General features: G+C 39.7%; 1 protein-coding gene across 1 annotated transcript in view; it reads right to left on the bottom strand.

Moving 5' to 3' along the window:
• Positions 1 to 23,691, bottom strand: part of ITPR1 (inositol 1,4,5-trisphosphate receptor type 1) — a 282,837-nt gene that overhangs the window by 213,311 nt on the left and 45,835 nt on the right. Inside the window, exon 3 of the mRNA XM_070933575.1 lies at positions 14,607 to 14,677. Within this exon, the coding sequence (XP_070789676.1) occupies positions 14,607 to 14,677 (71 nt within the window). The remainder of the gene's footprint in view (positions 1 to 14,606; positions 14,678 to 23,691) is intronic.

Raw genomic sequence — 23,691 nt, 5'->3', positions numbered from 1 at the left:
TAAATAATTAGGCTCCAATTAAAATCCCAGAAATTTAAAATACCCCAATTTAAAACATTATGTTAATAGCCCTGCCTGGCGGAACAACAGGGTCTTCAGAGCGCAGCGAAACACCCGGAGGTCGGAAATCTTTCGTATTTCGGGGGGCAATTCATTCCACAGGGCTGGAGCTCCCACAGAGAAGGCCCTCCCCCTGGGTGTCGCCAGCTGACATAACTTGGCTGATGGCACCCGGAGGAGACCCTCTCTGTGGGAGCGAACTGGTCGGTGGGAGGCTATTGGTGGCAGAAGTCGGTCTCGAAGGTACCCGGGTCCTATGCCATGGAGCGCTTTAAAGGTGGTAACCAACACCTTGAATCGCACCCGGAAGACCACTGGGAGCCAGTGCAGCTCGCGCAGGAGGGATGTCACATGGGCACAACGGGTTGCACCCATAACCACCCGCGCGGCCGCATTCTGGACCAGTTGGAGCCTCCGAGTGCTCTTCAAGGGGAGCCCCATGTAGAGAGCATTACAATAGTCCAACCGGGAGGTGACAAGGGCGTGAGTGACCGTGCGCAAGGCGTCCCGATCCAGAAAGGGCTGCAACTGGCGAATCAGGCGAACCTGATAAAAGGCCCCCCTGGCCACGGCCGTCATATGCTCTTCTAAAGACAGCCGTGCATCCAGGAGGACACCCAGATTGCGAGCCCTCTCTGTGGGGGGCAAAGATTCACCCCCAATAGTCAGCGATGGCACCTGCTGACCATATCGGGGCGCCGGAAGCCACAGCCACTCGGTCTTGGAGGGGTTGAGTCTGAGCCTGTTCCTCCCCATCCAGGCCCGCACGGCCTCCAGGCAGCGGGACATCACATCAAGGGCATCGTTGGGGTGGTCTGGGGTGGAGATGTACAGCTGAGTATCGTCAGCGTACAGATGACACTTCACCCCGAAACCACGGATGATCTCACCCAGCGGCTTCACAGAAATGTTGAACAGGAGAGGCGAGAGGACCGACCCTTGTGGCACTCCCCATGCGAGATGCCTCGAGGTCGACCTCTGTCCCCCTGCCAACACAAACTGCGAGCGGTCGGAGAGGAAGGAGGAGAACCACCGCAAAACGGTGCCCCCTATTCCTAACCCCCTCAACCGCTGCAGCATGATACCATGGTCGATGGTATCAAAAGCCGCCGAGAGGTCTAATAGGACTAGGACAGAGGAGCAGCCCCTGTCCCGAGCCCTCCAGAGATCATCCACCAACGCGACCAATGCCGTTTCAGTGCTGTACCCCTGCCTGAAGCCCGACTGGTACGGGTCTAGATAGATAGCTTCATCCAGGTGCCGGGGAAGTTGTCGTGCCACCACGCTCTCAACAACCTTCGCCACAAAACGAAGGTTGGAGACTGGACGATAGTTGGCTAATTCAGCCGGGTCCAGGGAAGGCTTCTTGAGGAGGGGCCTCACTACCGCCTCTTTCAAGGCGGCAGGAAAGGCACCCTCACTCAGAGAAGCACTTATAATCCCCTGGAGCCAGCCTCGTGTAACCTCCCGGGAGGCCAGCACCAACCAGGAGGGACACGGGTCCAATAAACACGTGGCGGCACTAATCTTACCCAGAACCCTGTCCACATCCTCGGGAGTCACAGGATCAAACTCCTCCCAGGTAACATTCTCAAGACCTGCCCTCGTCTCCTCCCGTGGACTCATCCAGTCGGAGTCCAAGCCATCCCGAATCCGAGCGACTTTATCGTGCAGGAATTGCACAAAATCCTCAGCGCGACCCTGCAAGGGATCTTCCCGCACTCCCCCCCGGAGGAGGGAGTGGGTCACCCTAAACAAGGTGGCTGGGCGGTTCTCTGCAGATGCGATAAGAGCGGAAAAGTGGTTAGACTTTGCCGCTTTTATCGCCACTAGGTAGGTCTTGATATAAGACCTCACCTGTGTCCGGTCGGAATCGGATTGGCTAGTCCTCCAAATGCTCTCTAGGCGTCTTTTCCGACGCTTCATCTCTCTCAGCTCCTCAGAAAACCAAGGAGCCAGTTGAGATCAGCATCGGGTCAGAGGCCGCAAAGGCACGACGCGGTCCAAAGCTCCAGCGGCCGCCCTTTCCCAGGCGGCCACCAGCTCTTCAGTCGAGTCGTGTGTTAGGGTCTCAGGACACGGCCCAAGCTCCGTCAGGAACCTTTCGGGTTCCATCAGGCGCCTGGGACGGAACCATCTAGTTGGCTCCGTCTCCCTGCGGCGGGGGGCGGCGGTAGGAAAGTCTAGTTGGAGGAGCGAATGATCTGTCCATGACAAGGGTTTAATATCTAGGTCCCCTCTACCAAGATCATTCAACCACTGACCAGAGACAAAAATCAGGTCCAGAGTGTGTCCCCCTATGTGAGTGGGGCCTTGAACTAACTGGGTCAGGTCCATGGCCGTCATGGAAGCCATGAACTCCCGAGCCACCTCTGACGCCTCACCCGCGGATGGAAGGTTGAAATCCCCCATGACAATAAGTCTGGGGGTATCAACCGCCACCCCGGCAATGACGTCGAGTAGCTCGGGCAGGGTCGCTGCCACGTGGCAGGGGGCCAGGTACGTAGTCAGCAAACCCATCTGCACCCCACGGCCCCACTTTACACAGAGGGACTCACATCCGGCTATCTGAGGAACAGTGGTCTCCCTCGGACAAAGACTTTCCCTAATAATCACCGCCACTCCCCCACCCCTCCCCTGGGCCCTTGGCTGATGAAATGCACGGAAACCTGGCGGGCACATCTCAACGAGGGGGACCCCCCCTCCTGGCCCAACCAGGTCTCCGTGATACCTGCCAGGTATCGTGATACCTGCCAGATACCTGCCAGATGCGATAAGAGTGGATACCTGCCAGATGCGATAAGAGTGGAAAAATAATTACATTTTGCCACTTTTATCACCACTAGGTAGGTCTTAATATGAGACCTTACCAGTGTTTGGTCAGATTCGGAACGGCTAGACCTCCAACTGCTCTCCAGGCGTCTTTTCCGGCGCTTCATCCTCCTCAGCTCCTCGGAGAACCAGGGAGCCAGGTAAACTCGGCAATGAGTCAGGCATGACTCAGTCCAAAGCGTCAGTGGCCACCCTATCCCAGGCGGCCACCAGCTCTTCAGCCGAACCGTGAGTCAGAGCCTCAGGGTATGGCCCAAGCTCCATCTGGAACCTATCAGGGTCCATCAGGCGCCTGGAGCGGAACCATCTAGGCTGTTCCGCCTCCCTGTGGCAGGGTGTGGCAGTTAGAAAGTCAAGCCTAAGAAGGGAATGATCTGACCATGACAAGGGCCCAGTCACTATCTCCCCTATCTCAAGATCATTCATCCACTGACCAGAGACAAAAATCAAGTCCAGAGTGTATCCTCCCGTGTGAGTGGGTCCATGAATTAATTGGGTCAGGTCCATGGCCGTCATGGAAGCCATGAACTCCCGGGCCGCCTCAGACGCTTCGCCAACAGATGGCAAGTTCAAGTCCCCCATGACCATAAGCCCAGGGGTCTCCACCGCCACCTCGGCAATCACCTTGAGCAGCTCGGGCAGGGCAGCCAACATGTGGCAGGGAGCCAGGTACGTAATCAGCAAGCCCATCTGCCTCCCATGTCCCCACTTCACAAGGAGGGACTCACATCCGGCTATCTGAGGTACAGTGGCCTCCCTTGGAGCAAGTCCTTCCTTTACAAGAATATGAACTCAATTATTAATTTCACATTTTACAAAGAAAAATTTAAATATAACTAATGTCCCTGAAATAGAGAAAAAAGCTGCATTCATCAATTTTTGGCTATTGATATGATATGATCAACATATTGATATGCCGATACTTTCTTCTAGATGAAACTATGTCCTGCCATCATTGTAATTGTCAGTGGTGTCAAATCAAAATCATTTTGGAAATAGAGAATAGGTTTTAACGTCTATTTATTGGATTCCAGTCAAAAGAAATGCTAGTCTTGATTAATATAAGATACAGAGGGGAAAAAAGTTTCCCCATTAATGTCACAGCAACTATATGGGTAATCCTACTAACTTTAAATGTTACACATGGGAAATCATAATATGAATCAGATTACAAGTCACTATAGCAATAATAGAAAGCACACAATATGTGTTTTTGAGAAAAGAGGGGTATAAAATGTGAATATCTAAACCTTAATCAGCAGGCAACTGGAAAGAACTATAGACCATTAAGTACATCTATAGATCACCTAAAGTTGTTTTTTTTTTCTTCTTTTTTTTGCTGTAAGCTTTTGATTAGAGGGCAGGAGATAAATTAACATGAGACTAAACCTCTTATTTCAAATCATGGTTTACACAGACAAGCTCAATAGTTTTCCAAACAGCCTATCTAATATACACATCCTGCTCAAATAGTTTAATGCTAAGAAGGAACTCTGTGTTGCTACCAAAGCATTATAAAAATATACCTATAACAATACATGGAAACTTCAGCAGTACAGATTTCAAAGGCCAAACAGACTTTAAAAGTATTTACCTTAAACTTTACAGTACTAAGAGATTTTGTTTTACTCAGAGATTTTTAAGTATGTACATTCCTTGGACTCTAACATCTCAAAGTGTTGCTTAGTAACCCAAGCATCAATGTACTCTAAATTATCCATCTTAAAAGGTATATTATTAAGGATCTGAGGGTACATCAGTGTGATAATTTCTTCTAGAACAGGTTTTTAAACAACAAAGAAAGTTTGCCCATCACACTTTTGACACTAAATGACACAAGTTGTCATTGCATTGTTCCATTGTTATAAGGATTGTTACAAGTGCTCTATTCACCTAGTTAACCTGTGAAGATTTTCCCCAAGTAAATGTACATACTTCCAATTATAACTAAAAGAGAGCTATAACTAAAAGAGAGCTATTATGTATAAAGTAATCTAATAGTACTTAATGTGACGATCTTGATTTCCCATCTTCCAAATGAAGCTTTCATATAGGAGACCAAATCTTGTTAAATTAGCTCCTAATTTATTTTAGACCACACTTAAGGCACTAATATATTACTAAGATCAGTTTCCTGATGAAAACATATGACCTGTATGTGTAGGGATGGGATGGAGTATGTGTGAATTTTCTCTTCAAATTAAGATGCTACTGTAATGTGTTCACAGGTTAAAGAAGTCAATCAAATCTTTCCTGGTCAACCATGACACTCAAATCACATTTTATCTGTTATTTGTTTCAATTTTCTTTCTTGTATTTTATATCCCTCAACTCTATCTCTTTCCTATTGTGTTTTTTTTTAAGATAAGGTTTCATAGGAAACTAATAATTTTGGTTGCCTTTTTCTACATTTCTTCCAATTCTATCGCACCCTTCAAATATGATAACCAGAACTATACAGTGCTCCAGATGAGGATACACCATAGATTTGTACAAGGGCATTACAGTGTTTAAAAAATATATATTCACACCACTTCCTACTGCTTCTGAGTACACAATGTGCCTTTCTCATGGCTGTTAGCCAGATATTCATTGTACTATATACTATGATTCTAAGATTCTTTTTTCTGATTAGGAATAGATAGTACCATCAAGGTGTACATGCAGTTAGGAGTTAGGGATTGTCTGGGTTCCAACATGTATCACTTTATAGTTAGTAAAATTGAATTGAATTTGCAATATGGATGACCACTCAACTAGTTTAAATAAATCCTTCGGGAGCTCTTCAAAATCCCATTGAACTCTAAACGGTTCATTACCCATTAAAGTTGGTCAGCTCACTGGTCCCTATGTGAGAAACTTTCATGACCAAATAGAAAAGCACAAGGCCAGCCTGATTCTTAAAGAACACCATTTATTTCTTCTCTCCACTGGAAAAAAAAATCACTTATTGCTATTCTATTTTTAATCAGTTAACAATCCATCAACAGAACAGCCCACTTAATCCATGGCAGCTAACTTTATTCCAGAGACTTCGATAATAAACTTGTCAAAGGCTTTTTGAAAATCTAACTATAATATGTCAACAGAGTCACCTCCATATATATGCCTGCTGACATTCTAAAATACCTTTCTAAAGTTGATGAGACCAGAATTGACCTTTGCAGAATCAATGCTGATGTTTCATCAATAAGGCAATGTCTTCTATATACTGAGATGTTTTTTTCTTTTACTGTCAATTCTATCCATTTATACGGAAGATACATTATTCTGCCTGGTTTATAATTTTCCAGATCCTCCCTGCTTTTATTTTTAAAAATTGGTGTCTGACTGCTATCCTCCCAGTGCTCTGGCACATAATCTTTTTGGGCGCACCAGTGCCTAGTTTGTTTGTTTGTTTGTTTGTTTCCTTTCTTTCTCTTTCCTTTCTTTCTTTTTCTTTTTTTCTTTCTTTCTCTCTCTCCTTCCTTTTTCTTCTTTCTTTCTTTCTTTCTTTCTTTCTTTCTTTCTTTCTTTCTCTCCTTTCTTTTTTCTTTTTTTTCTTGTTTTTTTCTTCCTTCCTTCCTTCCTTCCTTCCTTCCTTCCTTCCTTCCTTCCTTTCTTTCATTTCTATACCCTCCCATCTCAGTAAATGACTCCAGGCAGCTTATACGTCAGTAATCCACAGACATCATTAGGGCCCAATTCGTTCCAATGCCCCAGCTTTCCCAGCTGCTCCATCATTTATGTTCTTATTTGCAATCGACTATTCTAATCTTCCTCTTGGTTTAGAGACTTCTGGCATTGATGCAGAAATTATAAAATATGTCCTTTTCAAATGTTGAGGACACAGGCTGTTTTCACTGTCTTTTTGTTTTCTTTTCATCTTTGACTGACATGACCGCTCATTAACCTACTTCCAATATTAATTCTACCTCTTATAGGAGATCCTATAATATTTACATCCCTTTACATGAGATACTGCCCAGTACCTGCCAGCTTTCCTCCAGGGATCAGTTTAAAAGCTACTGTTAAATGTACAAACTATCTCTTTTTTACAAGTTCAGCTTGTCCAAATTATACCCCGGTATCCATCAGATCTAAACTTTTTCATCTGGCATCACCATTACATTCACATTCTAAGTATGCTGATGTTCAACCTATCTAGTTGGCCCTATCTATGCATGACAAGGTAGCATTTCTGAAAATGCTACCTTAATAATCAGTCACAGTGTGAATGAGGTTCTTTTCAAACCAGAGGCATATTTTGCTCTGAAAAAGTGGAAATTGACAAAGAACTATTCATCTTAACTCTACTGCTTCCCTGTTGGGGAAAAACATCTCCCAGGATCTTTTGCCCAGTTCTTCCCCAGAGACCAGGATTTTACCACCAACAGCAGATTCCTGTCTTGGGTGGGTGAAGCTGTCACTTGCAGCCAGCCAGGTTCCTCCTTTCTTTCCTGGGTCTTTGACAGAGCTATAGTTCCTCTAGGTCCTCATTTTCTTGCTTCCAGCAAGCCACCCACTTAAGACAATTAGCAATAGCACTTAGACTTATATACCACTTCACAGTGCTTTTACAGTCCTCTTTAAGCTGTTTACAGAGTCAGCACATTTTCCCCAACAATTTGGATCTTCAGTTTACCCACTTCAGAAGGATGGAAGGCTGAGTCAATCTTGAGCCTGGTGAGATGTGAACTGCCAAATTGCAGTCAAGTCAGCAGAAGTAGCCTGCAGTACTGCACCACCACAGCTCCCAACAGCAACTACTCCATACATTTAATTTTTTTCTTCAGCTTTTGTCTGCAGCCATTCAGTAGAGTTTTTTATTATTCTCCTCCTCCTCCTCTCTCCAATTTTTAGTCAGACCGGCAGCATATCCTCCAGAAATTGAGGAGAAGGGTGTTCCACCCACCCCCAGGATTCTGTCCTCAACACCTATATATCAGACTAGGCCAATGGGGCTGGTGTCTCAACATTTCACCCCACCAGTCCTGGCTAGAGCCAGGTCATCTCATCAGTCCTTGTGATAGCACAATTAGCATTGCAAGCCAAAAGTTACTTGCTTCTTTCCCCCCTTTTACTTGCTCCAATAGATGGCTGACACGGCTGCTGTTATGCTGGGCTGCTCCAATAGGTAGCTCACACCAGCAGAACAGCAGCCATGTCAGGTCATTGAAACCCATATGCCACATAGTCTTGAACTTCCTTCTGCTATCTAGCACCCTAAATGTGGTTTCTTGTTTGTCTAGATTTCCCTGATGCTAACATGGGCCCCTGGCATCCACAACTTCATAGCAGCCTACACACAACACAACACAACACAACACAACACAACACAACCTCATCTGTCTGCATTTTTAATTGTTGAATCAGTGACACCTAAACCACAAGATGGGCAGCAAATAAATTTGATAAATAAAATAAATATAAATAAATCATTAACAACCAAAAGCATTGTAAACTCGCAAAGCATCCCTGACCTGCTCTTGAGGAGGAATGGGAAAACGAACTTCCCAACTGCATCAAGGAGCTGGCATCTCAGTCAAAACAAGGCACATTCCAATGGATATGCTGAGGTTTTCTCCACAGAAACCCACAATGGCCGGAGGGGAGTGACTTTTACAGCCCGCAAAATTGCTTCATTGGGGAATGTGACTGATGACACATATTGGGGGGAAGGGGAAACAGGGTCAGAGGCAAAGCATGAATTAACTAAGGTCAGAGTTGGCTCCACCTGGTCCATGCTGGCATGAAGCTCCTAATAAATAACTGGATTTGTTTTGAAGCTTGGCTTGAGGCTCATGATTTAATTAGGGCATCCGTCTGAACCCTGACAAGCATTTTATTCCCCTGAGAACCATCTTTCATACATGGTATAAGTTTATCATCCAAGGACTGGATCCCTTCTATGACAACATCTCCATTATCCTGAAAGGTGGTTCTTCTCCAAGATCTTCATTCTCCATTGTAGCAGAGGAGTTATCATCCTGAGAATCAGGCAAAGCTATCACATTTCATTCCCTACTCTGTATCATCTCTAGTGAAACCAATCTTGGCTTAAAGAGAGCAGATTTGCTTCCTGACAGCCAGAAGCTCATGGCACTGAGCACAAACACATAAGCTATGCCAAACAGGCAGAGAGTTGTACATTTTGCACTTTATGCAATGAACGGGAAATCATCTCTTCCCATATCGACTTTCTGCCTTCAGATTATTTATTGCTAATAGATGTGTGTTCTTCTTTAGAGTTGGATTTAAAAGACAGTTTTTGTTAGGCTCCGGAAAATAAGACAGACACACAGTGCTTCTTCCAAGCAGATTTCTTTATTGTTCTACACCGACAGACAAAATCTTGCCAAACTGAAGCAGACTATTACCTACAGGAAGCTACATTCTGGGAACAATTAGGGAGGGGATGTCTTCAGCCTCTTTCTCTCACACAAACTATCTGAACCAAGTTGCCTCTTATTCCTCTGGAATGGGCTCCCTCCCTCCTGGGAATCCATACTACATTCATCACAGTTTTACATTATGCTTTATGTAATGTACCAGGAGCCCCAGTAGTTAAACTTGACAGGTGAGAATGACAGTCAGTGTATTTTTCCTGCTATTTTCCTTGCAACACTCTCTGATCAGGACTGCACTCCAATTCCCCCACTCTAGTCCTGAGTTCTAAACAGTGTCTCCTCTTTCCAAAGATTGCTGGCTAGGATCAGAGTTAAAAGGTATAATTTCCTAACATTTTAAGTGGAAAACACAAGTATGATTTAAAAAAAACAAAACAAACCAACCTACTTCAAACAAAAACAAATGCAAAATGCTTCATCCATTTTTATGACACAGTTCTGCCCATTCTGTCCCCACTACATTCTAGTTGTATTTCAAATAACTCAGAGGGGGTATTCAGCAGGTTCTGACCAGTTATGGAGAACTGGTAGTGGAAATTTTGAGTAGTTCGGAGAACTGATAAATATCACCTCTGACTGGGCCTTCCCCCATCTATTCTCTGTCTCCTGAGTTCCAGCTGATCGGGAGGAAATGGGGATTTTGCAATAACCTTCCCCTGGAGTAGGAAGGGAATGGAGATTTTACAGTATCCTTCCCCTGGAGTGGAGTGGGAATGGAGATTTTACAGTATCCTTCCAGTGCCATGCCCACCAAGCCACGCCACGTCCACCAAGCCATGCCCACAGAACCGGTAGTAAAAAAATTTTGAATCCCATCAATGAAATAACTGTCCTACTTACTATATTCTTCAATTATTAAAATGATTAAAAATATTCAATACAACTCCATACCACCGTTGTATATTTATAGTAACAGATATTACAAGCCAGACTTTATTTATATCACATTGCTCTTCATAATGTGGATGTGGATCCTTCTAGACCGTTAATAAATGTATGCTTAAAGTCTGAATGATCATCTCAAAAGGTAGTTTTGAGTTTAGTGGTTCCTTAGTGCTCTCTGAGCTTGCTTGTTTTCTTGCAGACATTTCATTACCCAAACTAGGTAACATCATCAGACTAGCACCAAGGACCCTTCGTGTCAACCCTGAGCTACAAATATTCTCCTTTATTATTAATACTTAGATAGGACCAGGATATAAGAGCAGCATTTCAGAAGGCAATAATAGCAAATAACTCAGCCAAATAAACTTTATGGAATTTATATGAAATCACCAGGAACCAAGCTCAAAATAAGAGAGAACTTCATTAGTTTGTTTGGAAAGAAAGTAGGAAACAAATATAAAACAGTAATAATATAATGGTATGAAAATCACAGATGTAGGACTTCCATAACTATTTAGCATGTCGACTCTTGTTGTTTCTTATCAGAATTAGACATCTAAACCATACTGCTTATTAAGAATGACCATGCAACATGATTTGCAAAACCAAGGAAGAACTATCAACCCATTTTTCCTTTCTTAGTGAGGCTTCTCATAATAATTTGACTTCAAAACTGTTTTCGTTTTTTTTTTTTTTAAACTTGTTATACAATGTGTGGTTTCTGTTTGTCATTTCTATTTTTATTTCCACTGCTAAAATGGCAATATTTATTTTCCTAACTAGGTTCATATGCTTCTCCAATTATTAACTGATTTGAATGATTCTAGAATAGGATTAAAACTTATTTAGAGTAACAATATAATCAGTTATCTAGGCTGTGGAAGACAACCAAATAAACAAAGGCAAAACGTTCTGCCTACAGAATGGATATTTACTGTTGCAAAGGTGATTTTCACACATTGAAGAGAGATACGTTCTTGGTTATAACTCAATAAACCGCACAACAATGACAATAAGAATAAGCTGATGTCTATGCCTTTACTAAAAGGGCAAATGTAGCAAACATTGAGGAATTATGCGAAAGGTAAAGAAAAAAGAGAGGAAGAAGACCACCAGCAACAAGGTAGATGGACTTATGGCAGTGCTGTGTGCACCATTGATAGACTTGAAAAGAACAAGTTAGGGCTGGATGGTCATGAAAGAAAATTTATCTAAGTGGTTGCTAGGAATGGAAAATTACTTGACGACACCTAATCAATCAATAGCAAGTTTCAAGAATTGCTAAGTGCATTACCCAGAAAAGACGTAGTATTTGGAATAGCCACCCTGAGTCTTCGGAGAGGGGTGGCATATAAATTGAATTAATTAAAGTAAATTAAACATTAAAATTGAAGAAAGAGGAGAACCTGGAAAATTGAACTGGGCAAACACAATAATGCAGAGTTAATAAAGATATTATATTTGGAAAGGTAATTCTTTGTTCACTGTCAACATCTGCTTCAAGGCATGTAAATGCATACTATATGCCTGGAGATCACCATATGGACAACATTGGAATCAAATTGACTGTATAATGAGAAACAAAAGTGGAGCGGAAAGCCATCCAGCCAACCAAAATATTTCCAGGTGCAGCAAAACAAACCATGAATTACAAGCATCATACACAGGTATTAGATTTAAAAAGGATCATTGGTACACCAACAAAACTTTCCATGGAGGACATGCTGTCAGACTTTAAGCTTAATATAAGATACAAAATCAATACTTTTAACTCTAGCAAAAGAGAATCTGTAGGGGCAGGTGAAGAGATAAAAGATAAACGAAGCAAGCAGAAAAAAATGGTAAACAAAGAGATCCAAACAGCTTGAAACCAAGAAAGGACAGTGAATGAAAGCCATAGTCAAACAGGAAATATAATAATTGAATGTAAGCTTTCCAGTAAAAAGGGACAAAGTATACCATCTTAACTGAAAATGTCAACAGACAAAAATAACATGAGAAGGAAAATCACAAAGATATTTACAGATAACATTATTCAAGAACAGTACTGGCAGAAGTCTAAAAGAAGCAATGAAGTTACAAGAACATACACAAAAAACCTATAGGAATATAGAAACTATTTATAAATGGGATTACACAATAAAAGAAATATTTGTAGAGAGAAAATATTTTCTGGACCTGACTCTATTAGAAAGTGGAGAACAAGAAGCAATAAACCAGCTGTCGAGCAAAAATGCCCCAAGCGCAGATGAAATACCAGTGATAGTAGATTACATAGAAAGGGAAGGGAACGGGAAGGGAGGGAAATGCTAAATAAAAGTGCTGCTTGTGACTCAGTTTCTCTCGTCACTTTTTAAAAAAACTTTATCTGGTTTGGAGCCTTGGTAGTACAGTGGTTTAATGCACCCTGTTATTAACACAGCTGCCTGCAATTACTGCAGGTTCGAATCTTAGCAGGCTCAAGGTTGACTCAGCCTTCCATCCTTTCTAAGGTAGGTTAAATGAGGACCCAGTTTGTGGGGGCAATAAGCTGACTTTGTATAAATATACAAAAAGTATGAAGGCTATTGCTTAATGCATTGTAAGCCGCCCTGAGTCTCCGGAGAAGGGCGGCATATAAATCAAATCAAAAAAAAAAAAAAATTATGACAGAATGGTGTGTAAAATGAACCCCAGAAAGGAAGCTGAAGCTAAACTTAAGTCAGATGCACTCCTATTCTGAATGTGGTGATTATGTGCTGAAATATCACTCTGGGAACCATATTTCCAGAAAAAGTGACAAATTAGAACAGATCAGAACATGGCAATGATGACAATACAGGGATCTGAGAGCATATTCTGTAAGGACTGTCAGAAAGAAAGATAATGTATGTATGTATGTATGTATGTATGTATGTATGTATGCATGCATGCATGTATGTAAGTAAGTATGCATGTATGTATGTATCAGTGGTGGGTTTCACTTACCTGTGCTACCGATTCACTCGCACGCATGCCACTTCTGCGCATGTGCAGAAGCTTCTGAGCCTGCGCAGAGCATATTTGATGACATCTGGGCAGGTGGGCAGAGCCTCCCACCGCCGCTGCTACCAGTTCGCCGAAACTGGGGCGAACCAGTAGCAATCCACCACTGGTATGTATGTATGTATGTATGTATGTATGTATGTATGTATGTATGTATGTACTTTATAGATTAAGAAGAGACATGATATCAGCATTCAAGTACATTGCAGGGTGCCATGGAAAAGACAGAAACTATTTTCCATTGCTACAGAAACCAAAACCAGAAATAATGGATATAGGTTTCTACCTACATTTCATTTAAATATAAGGAACTACTTTCTGATAATAAGTTATATACAACAGTGGAACAGCCCATGTAGGGGCACTGTGGGTTCTCCATCGGTAGAGGTTTTAAAGAAGAAAACTGGACCGTTTAGTAGACTTTTCAGTACACAAATGACTCAAAGATGATGAACAGCACTTTGAACTGGTGGTGGGAAAATGCCATTAGGATAGCTGTCAGCATAGATAAATCAGTGAAATAAAAAGGGAAACAAATGTACAATGCTTGCTGAAATGGGTAAAATTCTTCAGTACACGTGATTTTAAAAAAGGCCTTAAAAACTCCATGAAAAGAGACAAAATATCTTTACGTTCTATTTATTTATTTATTTATTTATTTATTTATTTATTTATTTATTTATTTATTTATTTATTTATTATTTAAATTTGTATACCACCCTTCTCCCGAAGGACTCAGGGCGGTGCACAGCCAAATTAAAATACATACAATACAAAATTTAAAATAATTTAAAACAGAATTAAATCCAATTGGCTTCCTGAAATATTTAAAACCCATTACCCTTAAAATAACCCTTTTAAAATTTTAAGCCAGCCCAGCTTGCTGGAATAGGAAGGTCTTCAAAGCTCAACGGAAGGTCCGGAGGTCCGGGATTAGTCGTATTCCTGGGGGTAGCTCGTTCCAGAGGGCGGGTGCTCCCACAGAGAAGGCTCTCCCCCTGGGGGTCGTCAGTCGGCATTGCTTGACCGACGGCACCCTAAGGAGGCCCTCTCTGTGGGACCGAATTGGCCGGTGGGAGGTTATCGGTGGCAGAAGGTGGTCTCGCAAATAGCCGGGCCCTAAGCCATGGAGCGCTTTAAAGGTGAGAACCAATACCTTGAAGCGCACCCGGAAGACCACCGGGAGCCAGTGCAGCTCACGCAGGCAAGGTGTCACATGGGAGCGCCAAGTCGCTCCCAAAATTACCCATGCGGCCGCATTCTGGACCAGCTGGAGCTTCCGAGTGCTCCTCAAGGGGAGCCCCATGTAGAGAGCATTGCAGTATAACATAACATTCAGTAAAACCATTAATTTTCGTTATCCGCCAGCAGAGAAATATTTGAATGTGTAAGTGAAGGTGCAGTTGAATGTCTTACCTCGGAATTTTTTAGGAGGACTGTTAAGATCACCTGTTTCTGGTTGTACAACACATCGGTCATCAACAAGTCTGCAATAAGCAAAAATGGGGAACAGAATTAAAATTAACATTACAATCTCCAAACTAGTATTTTTCAGACACCAATTTAAGATCCCTTTGAAGAATGAAAGAGAAATACCGGTAAATCACCAAAGATTAAGTTAGAAAAACAGCTGAACTATCTGACTTTTCCCAGACACTACATTCTGTCATTCTTATTTTCATTTATGTTCCTCAAAAATGCAACATTTCCACTCAGGAAACATCTGTAAGTCTAATGGTAAGTGGGTGCCTTTGAAGGCTCCTGGATTGGGGCTGAAAGGCGAAGGTGGAATGCTCTGTCCCATGTTTGGGTAGACCAGGTTGTCCTGATAAAAAACAGTCTCTCCTCTGGTAGAGCCAACAAAGCTAGGAGAGTCCATGGCTTAGAGGTGAATACATCTACCTATATGTAAATAGCCCAGGTTTGAATCCCAGAAGAGTATGGCTAACTGATGAGAGCTAAATAGCTTGAAATAGATCTATACTAGCCTCCTTTTATTTCATTGTCGGTAAATATAAATTTAACATCTAATGGCAAGTGTAGTTTGTCAGAGTATGAATATTCATAGATTGGAATATAGCAACAGGTCAGCCAATGGATTGTTTGAATAGGCATGGTAATTCGTCAGCCAATGGGGACTGATTAGAAACGGAAAAACATCGTATTTGTTTGTATGGGGCCATAAGAGACAGTTTGGAGTCTGGGCGTGGCTTAGACTTGCTGAACTGTATATAAGAGTTGGTTTGGCCTTTGTAATGGGTGCCTCTGTACAATATTAGCCTCTGTATCTCTCTACTCTGTGATGATTTGTTTCTATGAATATTGCTTCTGTGTTCCTGATATTGTATGCTGAATTCTGATGTATGGTATTGTATATAAAGAAATTTTCTTATGTAATTGAATCCTGCAGAAGTTCATTTACTTGTGTGCTGGTCGGAGGTGCTGCACAAACTCTGACATAGTTGAATTTCAAAAACCAGAAGGTGAAATAAAGATGAGAAAAATATGAATCTTCAAAGAGTAATTTTTGACACTAGAGAGCAGGCTATTTATACATGCATCCCTGAACATACAGAGAAATAATACAAGTGTTTTCTACCCACAGAGGCATCCCCCTTCTTGCATAAAATAAAATGGCATTCAAATCAAATTTATACCAAAATGGGAAACAGCCAGTAGCTATAAAATGAATTCTTATCCACTGGATAAGAATTAAATTTATTTTATGAGAGTATCCCAGTGAAGATAAAGTGATATCAAATTATATACATTTTAATTAATGTGTCTTGCTACGCGGCATGAGACAATGGGTATATGCTATTTAGGTGCTATTATTGCCTACTAACTACATATAGTTGACTTACCACCATTCATTTAGTGACCATTTGAAGTTACAACAGCATTGAAAATAGTGACTTACAACTGCTCCTCACACTGTTGTAGCCTCTCCATGGTGATGTGATCAAAATGTGGGTGCTTGGAAGCCGACATGTATTTATGATGGGTGCAATGACCTAGGGTCATGTAATCATTATTTGTGACCTTGTTAGACAGGTTCCAACAGGCAAAATCATTGGGTAAAGCCACATTTGCTTAATTATTGCATGATTCACTTAAAAACTGCAATGATTCATTGAACAACCAATGACAAAAAAAATAATAAAAAAAATTTACTATTATTTTACAACTCACTTACCAATTGCCTTGTTTAATAATGGAAATTTGGGTCCCAATTGTTCTCATAAGTCAAGGACTACTATCATTATCAACACTGTTATAACCCATTTAGAAATAGACAACAGAACTGGTATACTGATTTAATTGTGACCATTTTACTAAATAAACATTGTTATTTTAGATTTCTGAGTATGGCCAAAAAAATTACAAAAGGCCAACAAAGAACCTCTATCTACTTATTTGATCATTTCCTGTTAAGGTAAACTGTTATTCTTTTAATTAATTTATTTGAATGGATTGAATAAAAAAACTTTTAATAGTTACCTTTGCGAATCGAATTTATCAGCAACTTAATGAAAAGAAAACCAGTCAAAAGAGGAATATTTCCTACTAAATTTCCTGGGTGAGAACAAACAAACAAACAGTAGCAGTGGAACAACACAGGAGCCATATAATGTGAAATATATGTTAAATGTTTAATTAAATTTAATTAAATATATATATATATATATATATATATATATATATATATATATATATATATATATATAAATAGAAATTTAATTAAACATTTAACAAATATTTCACATCATATGGTTCCTGTGTTGTTCCAATGATGTTGTTTCTTTCACTCTCTTATTGACCTAATATGTTCATTTAATTTTTTATACATATGAATTTCTTATGCTTGTATCTTCCCTTGGAAAATTTTATATTTAAGGACTGAATATACTGCATATTTCATTATATAATGAAATAACTTTGTTAAATTTTTCATTAAAAATCTTATGCATGCATCCACAAATCGAACTTAGCTCTGATGTAGAAAAATGCCCATGTAAAGCAATAGTTCTGCGTTTGTGGGAATGGATACATCAACCTACAATTCCCTTGAAATCACAATCATGGATTTTATGTGTTTGGCTTTGGGTAGCAAGAAAACCATGGGAACCCTGCATAAGCCAGCAATGATCACTGATGAGTTGCACAAGTCTACAGGCAGAAAATAGCTTGCATGATTATATGTACTTATCAAAAACCATAAACCGTGGTAAACGTATCATCATCATGTACAAACAAACTGAGTCAGGATAAGTGCTCTACTAGAAAGTAATAAAAGTTTAAAAAGACAAGATAGTGAACTAAATTTCTGATAGCAAAATGACCAGTTATAACCAGAAATGTTAAAGTGACCATAGAAGATACTGGCATTACAGAAGCTTCAGTACTCTTAACTTTTACATCAAAAGTCTGTTGACAAGGCAACCCATTGACTGTATAGATATACATAAGTAATTACATGTGTTGACTGATATTCATGTTTGTTAACTCCTAGGAAACCAGATACTGTCTTATCTCAGAGCAAGCTACTTCCTGTAAATAAACATCAGTGTAGGTGCACATATTACAAAACTGAAAATACACTTTGCTTCTGGAAGTAATTTGGGCCAAGTCAAAAGCAAAAGATTCAGAGAGAGAAGTGTACATACATTTCATTGTTTTTCTAATTTATTCTAAAAATAGAAAAAATAAGCCTTATATATTGCAGGCTGGAGACAATTTGGCAGAAGGTTTGTGGTGGCCTCTATGCTTTAAATGAAATTTAGCATGGTCTTGGCTATCTCTAACATCTGGCAGGTTTCATTCTATAAATATGGAAACTTTCAGTAGAACATGAGGCTGATCTTTGCTGAGATGAAGAATTTAGTTTACAAACTACAAGAGACCTCTCTGTTTTGGCTCCAAGGAATCCGAGAGAGTTCCAATCTACTGAATTAGAACGTTCAGTAGGATACAGTTCATTTTATGCATCTGAATCTTTACTATTTCTGGCTCCTCCTATGTTTTCTTTTGAAAAGAAGCAAAAAGCTCCTGCTTTTTAATTACTATTCCATTTAGCACGAATTTAATTGATTGTGTGTCACCAAGTTTTCAACCCATAGTGACCACAAAGATAGGTTTTCTCAATGACAATCTATCCCTAACACGTTCTTTCAAGTCTTCCAAAGGTGCACTCATTGTCATGTAGCTAAATCTCGCCACCTTGCTGCTGGTTGTCCCCTTCTTCTCTTTCCTTCCACTTTTCTCAGCACTAGAGCATTTTCCAGAGTTCTGGGCCTTCCCATAATGTGTCCAAAGTACCGTGTTTTCCCCAAAATAAGACCCAACTGGAAAATAAGCCCTCACATGATTTTTCAGAATGCTCGTAATATGAGGCCTACCCCCAAAATAAGCCCCAATTAATATCGTCAGGCAGACACATTTAGTACTGTATTTCCCCCAAAATAAGACCTAACTGGAGAATAAGCCCCAATGTATCTTTTGGATCAAAAATTAATCTTATTTTCGGGGAAACATAGTAGAATGATTTAAACTTGGTCATTTATGCCCTAACTGAGAACTCTAGGTTGATTTGTTTGATGATCCATTGATTTGTTTTTTTGGCTGTCCACGGTGTACTCAAGAGTCTTGTCCAGCACCAATGCTCAAAGGCACCAATATTCTTCCTCTCCTACTTCTTTAAAAAGCAACTTTTGCTTCCATAGATTATCATAGGGAATACCATGGTTTGTACAATTCTGATCTTTGTAAGTATAAACACATAACAGCATTTGAATATCTTCATGGTTGCTCTAGTCTGCAGTATATTGCTTGTTCCTTTATTGTTGATCCTAAAAAGCAGAAGCTATCCACCACATCTTCATTGTCTTTATTCAAAAATCCTCATTCACTCACTGAAACAACTTGAAAGTAAGCAGCTGGCCTTATTCAACCTCTTGGCCCAAATGTTGTTTGAACATCCAGATCTTTAATGACTTGGAAAAGACCAAAGGGGTTGGTGGAGGGGCTATTGGATCTCCAGGATAGGCACAGAGATAGAGAAGGCACAAACTCTATATCATTGTCTAAAGGTAGGACCATCTCGGCTCTGGTGGGACAGAGAGAAAAAATCAAGTGTGATTAGGAGGAAGAACCAGAGACTTAAAATAAAAAGTTTACATTCCAAGTCACTGTCCAATTGGCTCTTTTACAGGGATGCACTGGGAGAATTGAATTATTTTCTTTTAGCCCCCAGTTGGATTTCAAATTGATCTTTCTTTTGCAAATTTGCACACCCAATTTACTTCATTTCAATTCAGTTTTTAAAAACCTTATCCTATGATGAAGAAAGTGCCCAACCTCCACTGATTTGCAAAGAGTAAACTTCTGCAATACTTTAGTCTCTGTTGCAAAATAGATCATTTTAATTTAAAGCTCAGAGCTTTTAATGGTCCAGCTACTTGCTAGATCAACTGTAGCAAGGAAAACAAAGAAAACTCCAAACCTCAGTGGGTAGTTATGTGAAGGAATCATATGGCTTTAAAATTTTTGAAAGTTTACATCATAGCTTTGTGATCTAAAGTCCAGAAGAAAGTAAAGCTCTGAGCTCAGCTCAGTAGTACCGGTCTTATACAGTGAAATAGAATATTATTGGTATCCATGCACAGAAGGAAGTGACACAATGAAGAAACCAGATGCCATCTAATGCCAGATTCCAGTTATACAGAAGAGAGAATTTTAACTGAAGTTTCATCTCACTTCTATACCTTATTAAAGAAAATACTAATTCCTTGTAACATGCCACTCTGCCCCCCCTCCAAAATGCATATACAAAATGAGAGAACAGAAATATGAAGTCAAAGTTTATCTTACGGTTTTTTGAAATTATAGCAAATAGATTGTTAATTCTAATAGATGAGAAGATTCACCTTCATCGAAAATTAGATCATAGGCAAAGAATTACTATTCTAGGAATATATTAAAAATGTGTATATAGTATTAATGGCAATTAAGTTTATTACTTGATATAAAAACACATTAAACTTAGTCCATTTTCTTTGTTCGTGAGTTCTAATCTATAATCTCTTGCAGGTTTCTGTCTTTAATGTGATATAGGAATAAGTACATTTCACATTGAATTTTTCAATATTTGGGAGGATTGTTCATATTGAATACTATTTTGATTTTTTTAAAAATACTGAGGATTCAGTACCACTAATATAACATTAGTTACGCTAAGGCTGCATGTCATCTTAGCCATTTGACCATTATTCTAATGAACTTTTCCCACATGCTTAAAACTCTTCTTGAACACCAACTATAAGATACTAGTATAGTATCTTATACTACTATAAGATTCCCTAAGAATTGGGAAACATTCATACACAAGCTAAGCAGTGGCTTACAGTTCAACACAGCAGCTTTTTCCAACAAAAGCATCAAGTGGAACTTCAAATAACTGACGCTTAATAAAACTACCCAAGAATTAATACCAAATCAGTTCTGCTCACACAAAGAAGGCGATTATTAATATCTATGTGATCACAACTGCCTATGTATTAATACTTGAAGATCTTGGGAAGGCATTGGCAATTCTATTTAACTTCCCTGTTTATCTCATAACTGCTTTTTTAAGCAGATAAAGCAGCTGCAACATCTATAACGATTTCCTTCCTGCCTTCTCAATAGAAGGTTCTCAGTTCCCCATAACTTTCTTCATCTATTCGTTTTCAGTTCTCAAGTGCTTCAGTTCTTCTTTGCAATAAAAGTAGAGTTGCCTGCACAGAAGTATAATTCAGTAACTTAAAGTATGTTTAATAAACAGGATATTGCATATTGCAGTTGTCCACACTTTTGTCAAGGGTACTTAAAAATACTGTAAACAAATAAATAACAATTCCTTTGAGTGAAGCCCATAATTACATGGATACATCTATGTAGATTTTTGGGCAATAATGCAAAAGTTGTAAGGGTTCCAAGTAACACCCCTAATGAAAAAACACTCCGAGGCTTGAGTTTCCTTGAAGTTCTACTTTATTAGGGATGTCATATTGGCACATCTGGGAAAACCCGAATCTGAAAGCTTCCAGGTTTTCCCCACCCAAAGGATAGTTCAAAACCCTGCCCAAAACCCACATGGCCATCACATTTGGTCCAATCCAAATACCGTGCCAACTGGAGATGCCTCCCAGTTCCAGGGCAAGGGCAAGATGTCCTTGACTTTCTGAGAAAGGAATGTTATTATGACTATATATCACCCATGCTCCATACGATCCCCCCTTTCAGTTTCCCACAGTAGTAAAAGTGGCAGGCCTGAAGTTCCAATGAAAAAGATGGCTTCCAGGCCTGACAAAAGTGATTTGCCACTGTCTTCTTCTAAAATGTCCCTTTCACTTTCCCAATCTAGCTAACATTCCTGGAATACTCCCATTCTCATAGTACCAAGAATATTCTTCTCTTCTAAGTTCAGTCAAGGTAGGTGCTACCATCTGCTAAAGCAAAAAATACTGTACTCATCAATAACTAGCATTTTCATTTAAAAAAATTCTTATTCAATTGTGATTCAAAAGGGGTTTTGAGCCCTGCAAATCCTCCAGAACAGATGAGACTCCAAGTCTGTATGTGATATTAGTCTTGGTTTCCCATCCTGGATACATATGCTCTGAGCTTAAAAAATTCAGGCTCTTCCTATGTTCAAAGAAACACAGTCTTTTGTCCATAATTCTTCATCTAGAGAATTTTGTGACAACAGTACTTCAGTTTTGTAAATTTATATTCTATGTAAATCTCTTATTGCTTGAAAGTTCTTAAAAATGTGGTAATACAGTAGGACGGTGAAATTTGATTTTATCTTATATGTCCTATATTTACATATGTATATAAACACTTTTAGATTGTCCAATTAGCAATTTCTATTGAATTTAATTAAGAATTGTTGCTGCTACTGTTGTGTGTGTTTTTAAGATCCTGGGTAATATATATTGTATCTTGTTATATTTGAGATTTTGTTCTGCTGAAGAAATATAGGTGCCAGAAACTAAATGCTTTGCTTCCGAAAAGGTTATGAAAAAATTTATTACCTCTGTGTAATTTATTTCTTAGTTTAATATTTAAATTGTTATCCAATGAATGCATTGCCAGAAAAGCAACATAGATATATAAGAAAAGCAATGCTGTTTCTCTTTTTGTAATTAGCATGCAATAGTCTCTTAGTTTAAGGCCATCTGGAAAAAAAAAAGTATTTCGTAAAGATTTGTTGCTTCTCTGATTTCTTGTTATTATCTAATTACTTTCAGAAGTAACACTGCCTTATCAAAGTTCCTTATCAAAATTTAACCTTTTATATTATTTTACTGCCTTCTGCAAGCATGCAAAAATGCTTCCCATATTTCTAAAGGGAAGTTAGTAGATAATATAGTATAAACTATATATACACTATATATAAATCACTTCTCAAAAGTAGTGTGTGTGTGTGTGTGTGTGTGTGTGTTTATATCGGGGTAAAATGCTCCCGGTTAGAACCAGATTGCCCGATCCGGTAGCGATGGTGGCGGGTAGTTCAGAGAAACGGTAGCAAAAATCTCTGCCCCCCCATGCCCAGCTGAGCCGCGCCATCATCAGAGGCTTTTTTTTTTTTTACTTTTAAAAGCATTTTTTCTACAACCTCTTTGGCCGAAAAAATGCTTTTAAAAGTTAAAAAAAAAAAGCCTCTGATGATCACACGGCTCAGCTGGGATCGTCAGAGGCTTTTAAAAGCATTTTTTTCTACAACTTCTTCGGCCAAAGAGGTTGTAGGAAAAAACAAGCCTTTAAAAGCTTCTGACAATCCCAGCTGAGTTGCCTGAGCGTAAGAGGCTTTTAAAAGCATTTTTTTCTGCAACCTCTTAAGGTTGTAGAAAAAATGCTTTTAAAAGTAAAAAAAAAAAAAAGTTGGCCACGCCCACCCTGTCACATTACCCACCACCACCACCAAGCCACGCCCACAGAACCGGTAGTAAGAGATATTACATTTCACCACTGGTGTATATATATATATATATACAGACATAGATACACACACACACACACACACACACACACACACATTCTGTCTTATTTTAAAAATCAAATCTTTCTCTCCCCTTTCCTGGCTTCCTTTACTTTGAAGTCTTAAACTTTTAAGGAAACCCAGCAGTCTCAGAATCTAGTCTGCATATTTAGATGGAGCATGTAACCAAATCTTAGTATGAAACTAACTTATAGAAAGCATTCATATCAGTGTTTATCCTACCTCTTCTTTCATAGCTACCAGGGAAATATAAGTTTTGAAGAAGTATTCTTCATTTCATGTTAACTACTATATGACTTGTTTAAACAAATCAGTTTTATAACCTACAGGATGAGACTGGTCCACTGCAAGCAAAAAACAAATTATATTGTTTGAAATTTGGCAGGTTCAAGTAATAGTAGCAAGGTATGGGCAATGAAGACTAAAAATGGTGTTGGAGAAGAGAGGTGATATATG

The sequence above is a fragment of the Pituophis catenifer genome, unplaced genomic scaffold, assembly GCF_029215685.1.
Source record: "Pituophis catenifer annectens isolate HBS135680 unplaced genomic scaffold, rPitCat1.0.hap2 SCAF_2, whole genome shotgun sequence".
Classification (NCBI taxonomy): Eukaryota; Metazoa; Chordata; class Lepidosauria; order Squamata; family Colubridae; genus Pituophis; species Pituophis catenifer.
This window is presented reverse-complemented; position numbering and strand designations above follow the sequence as displayed.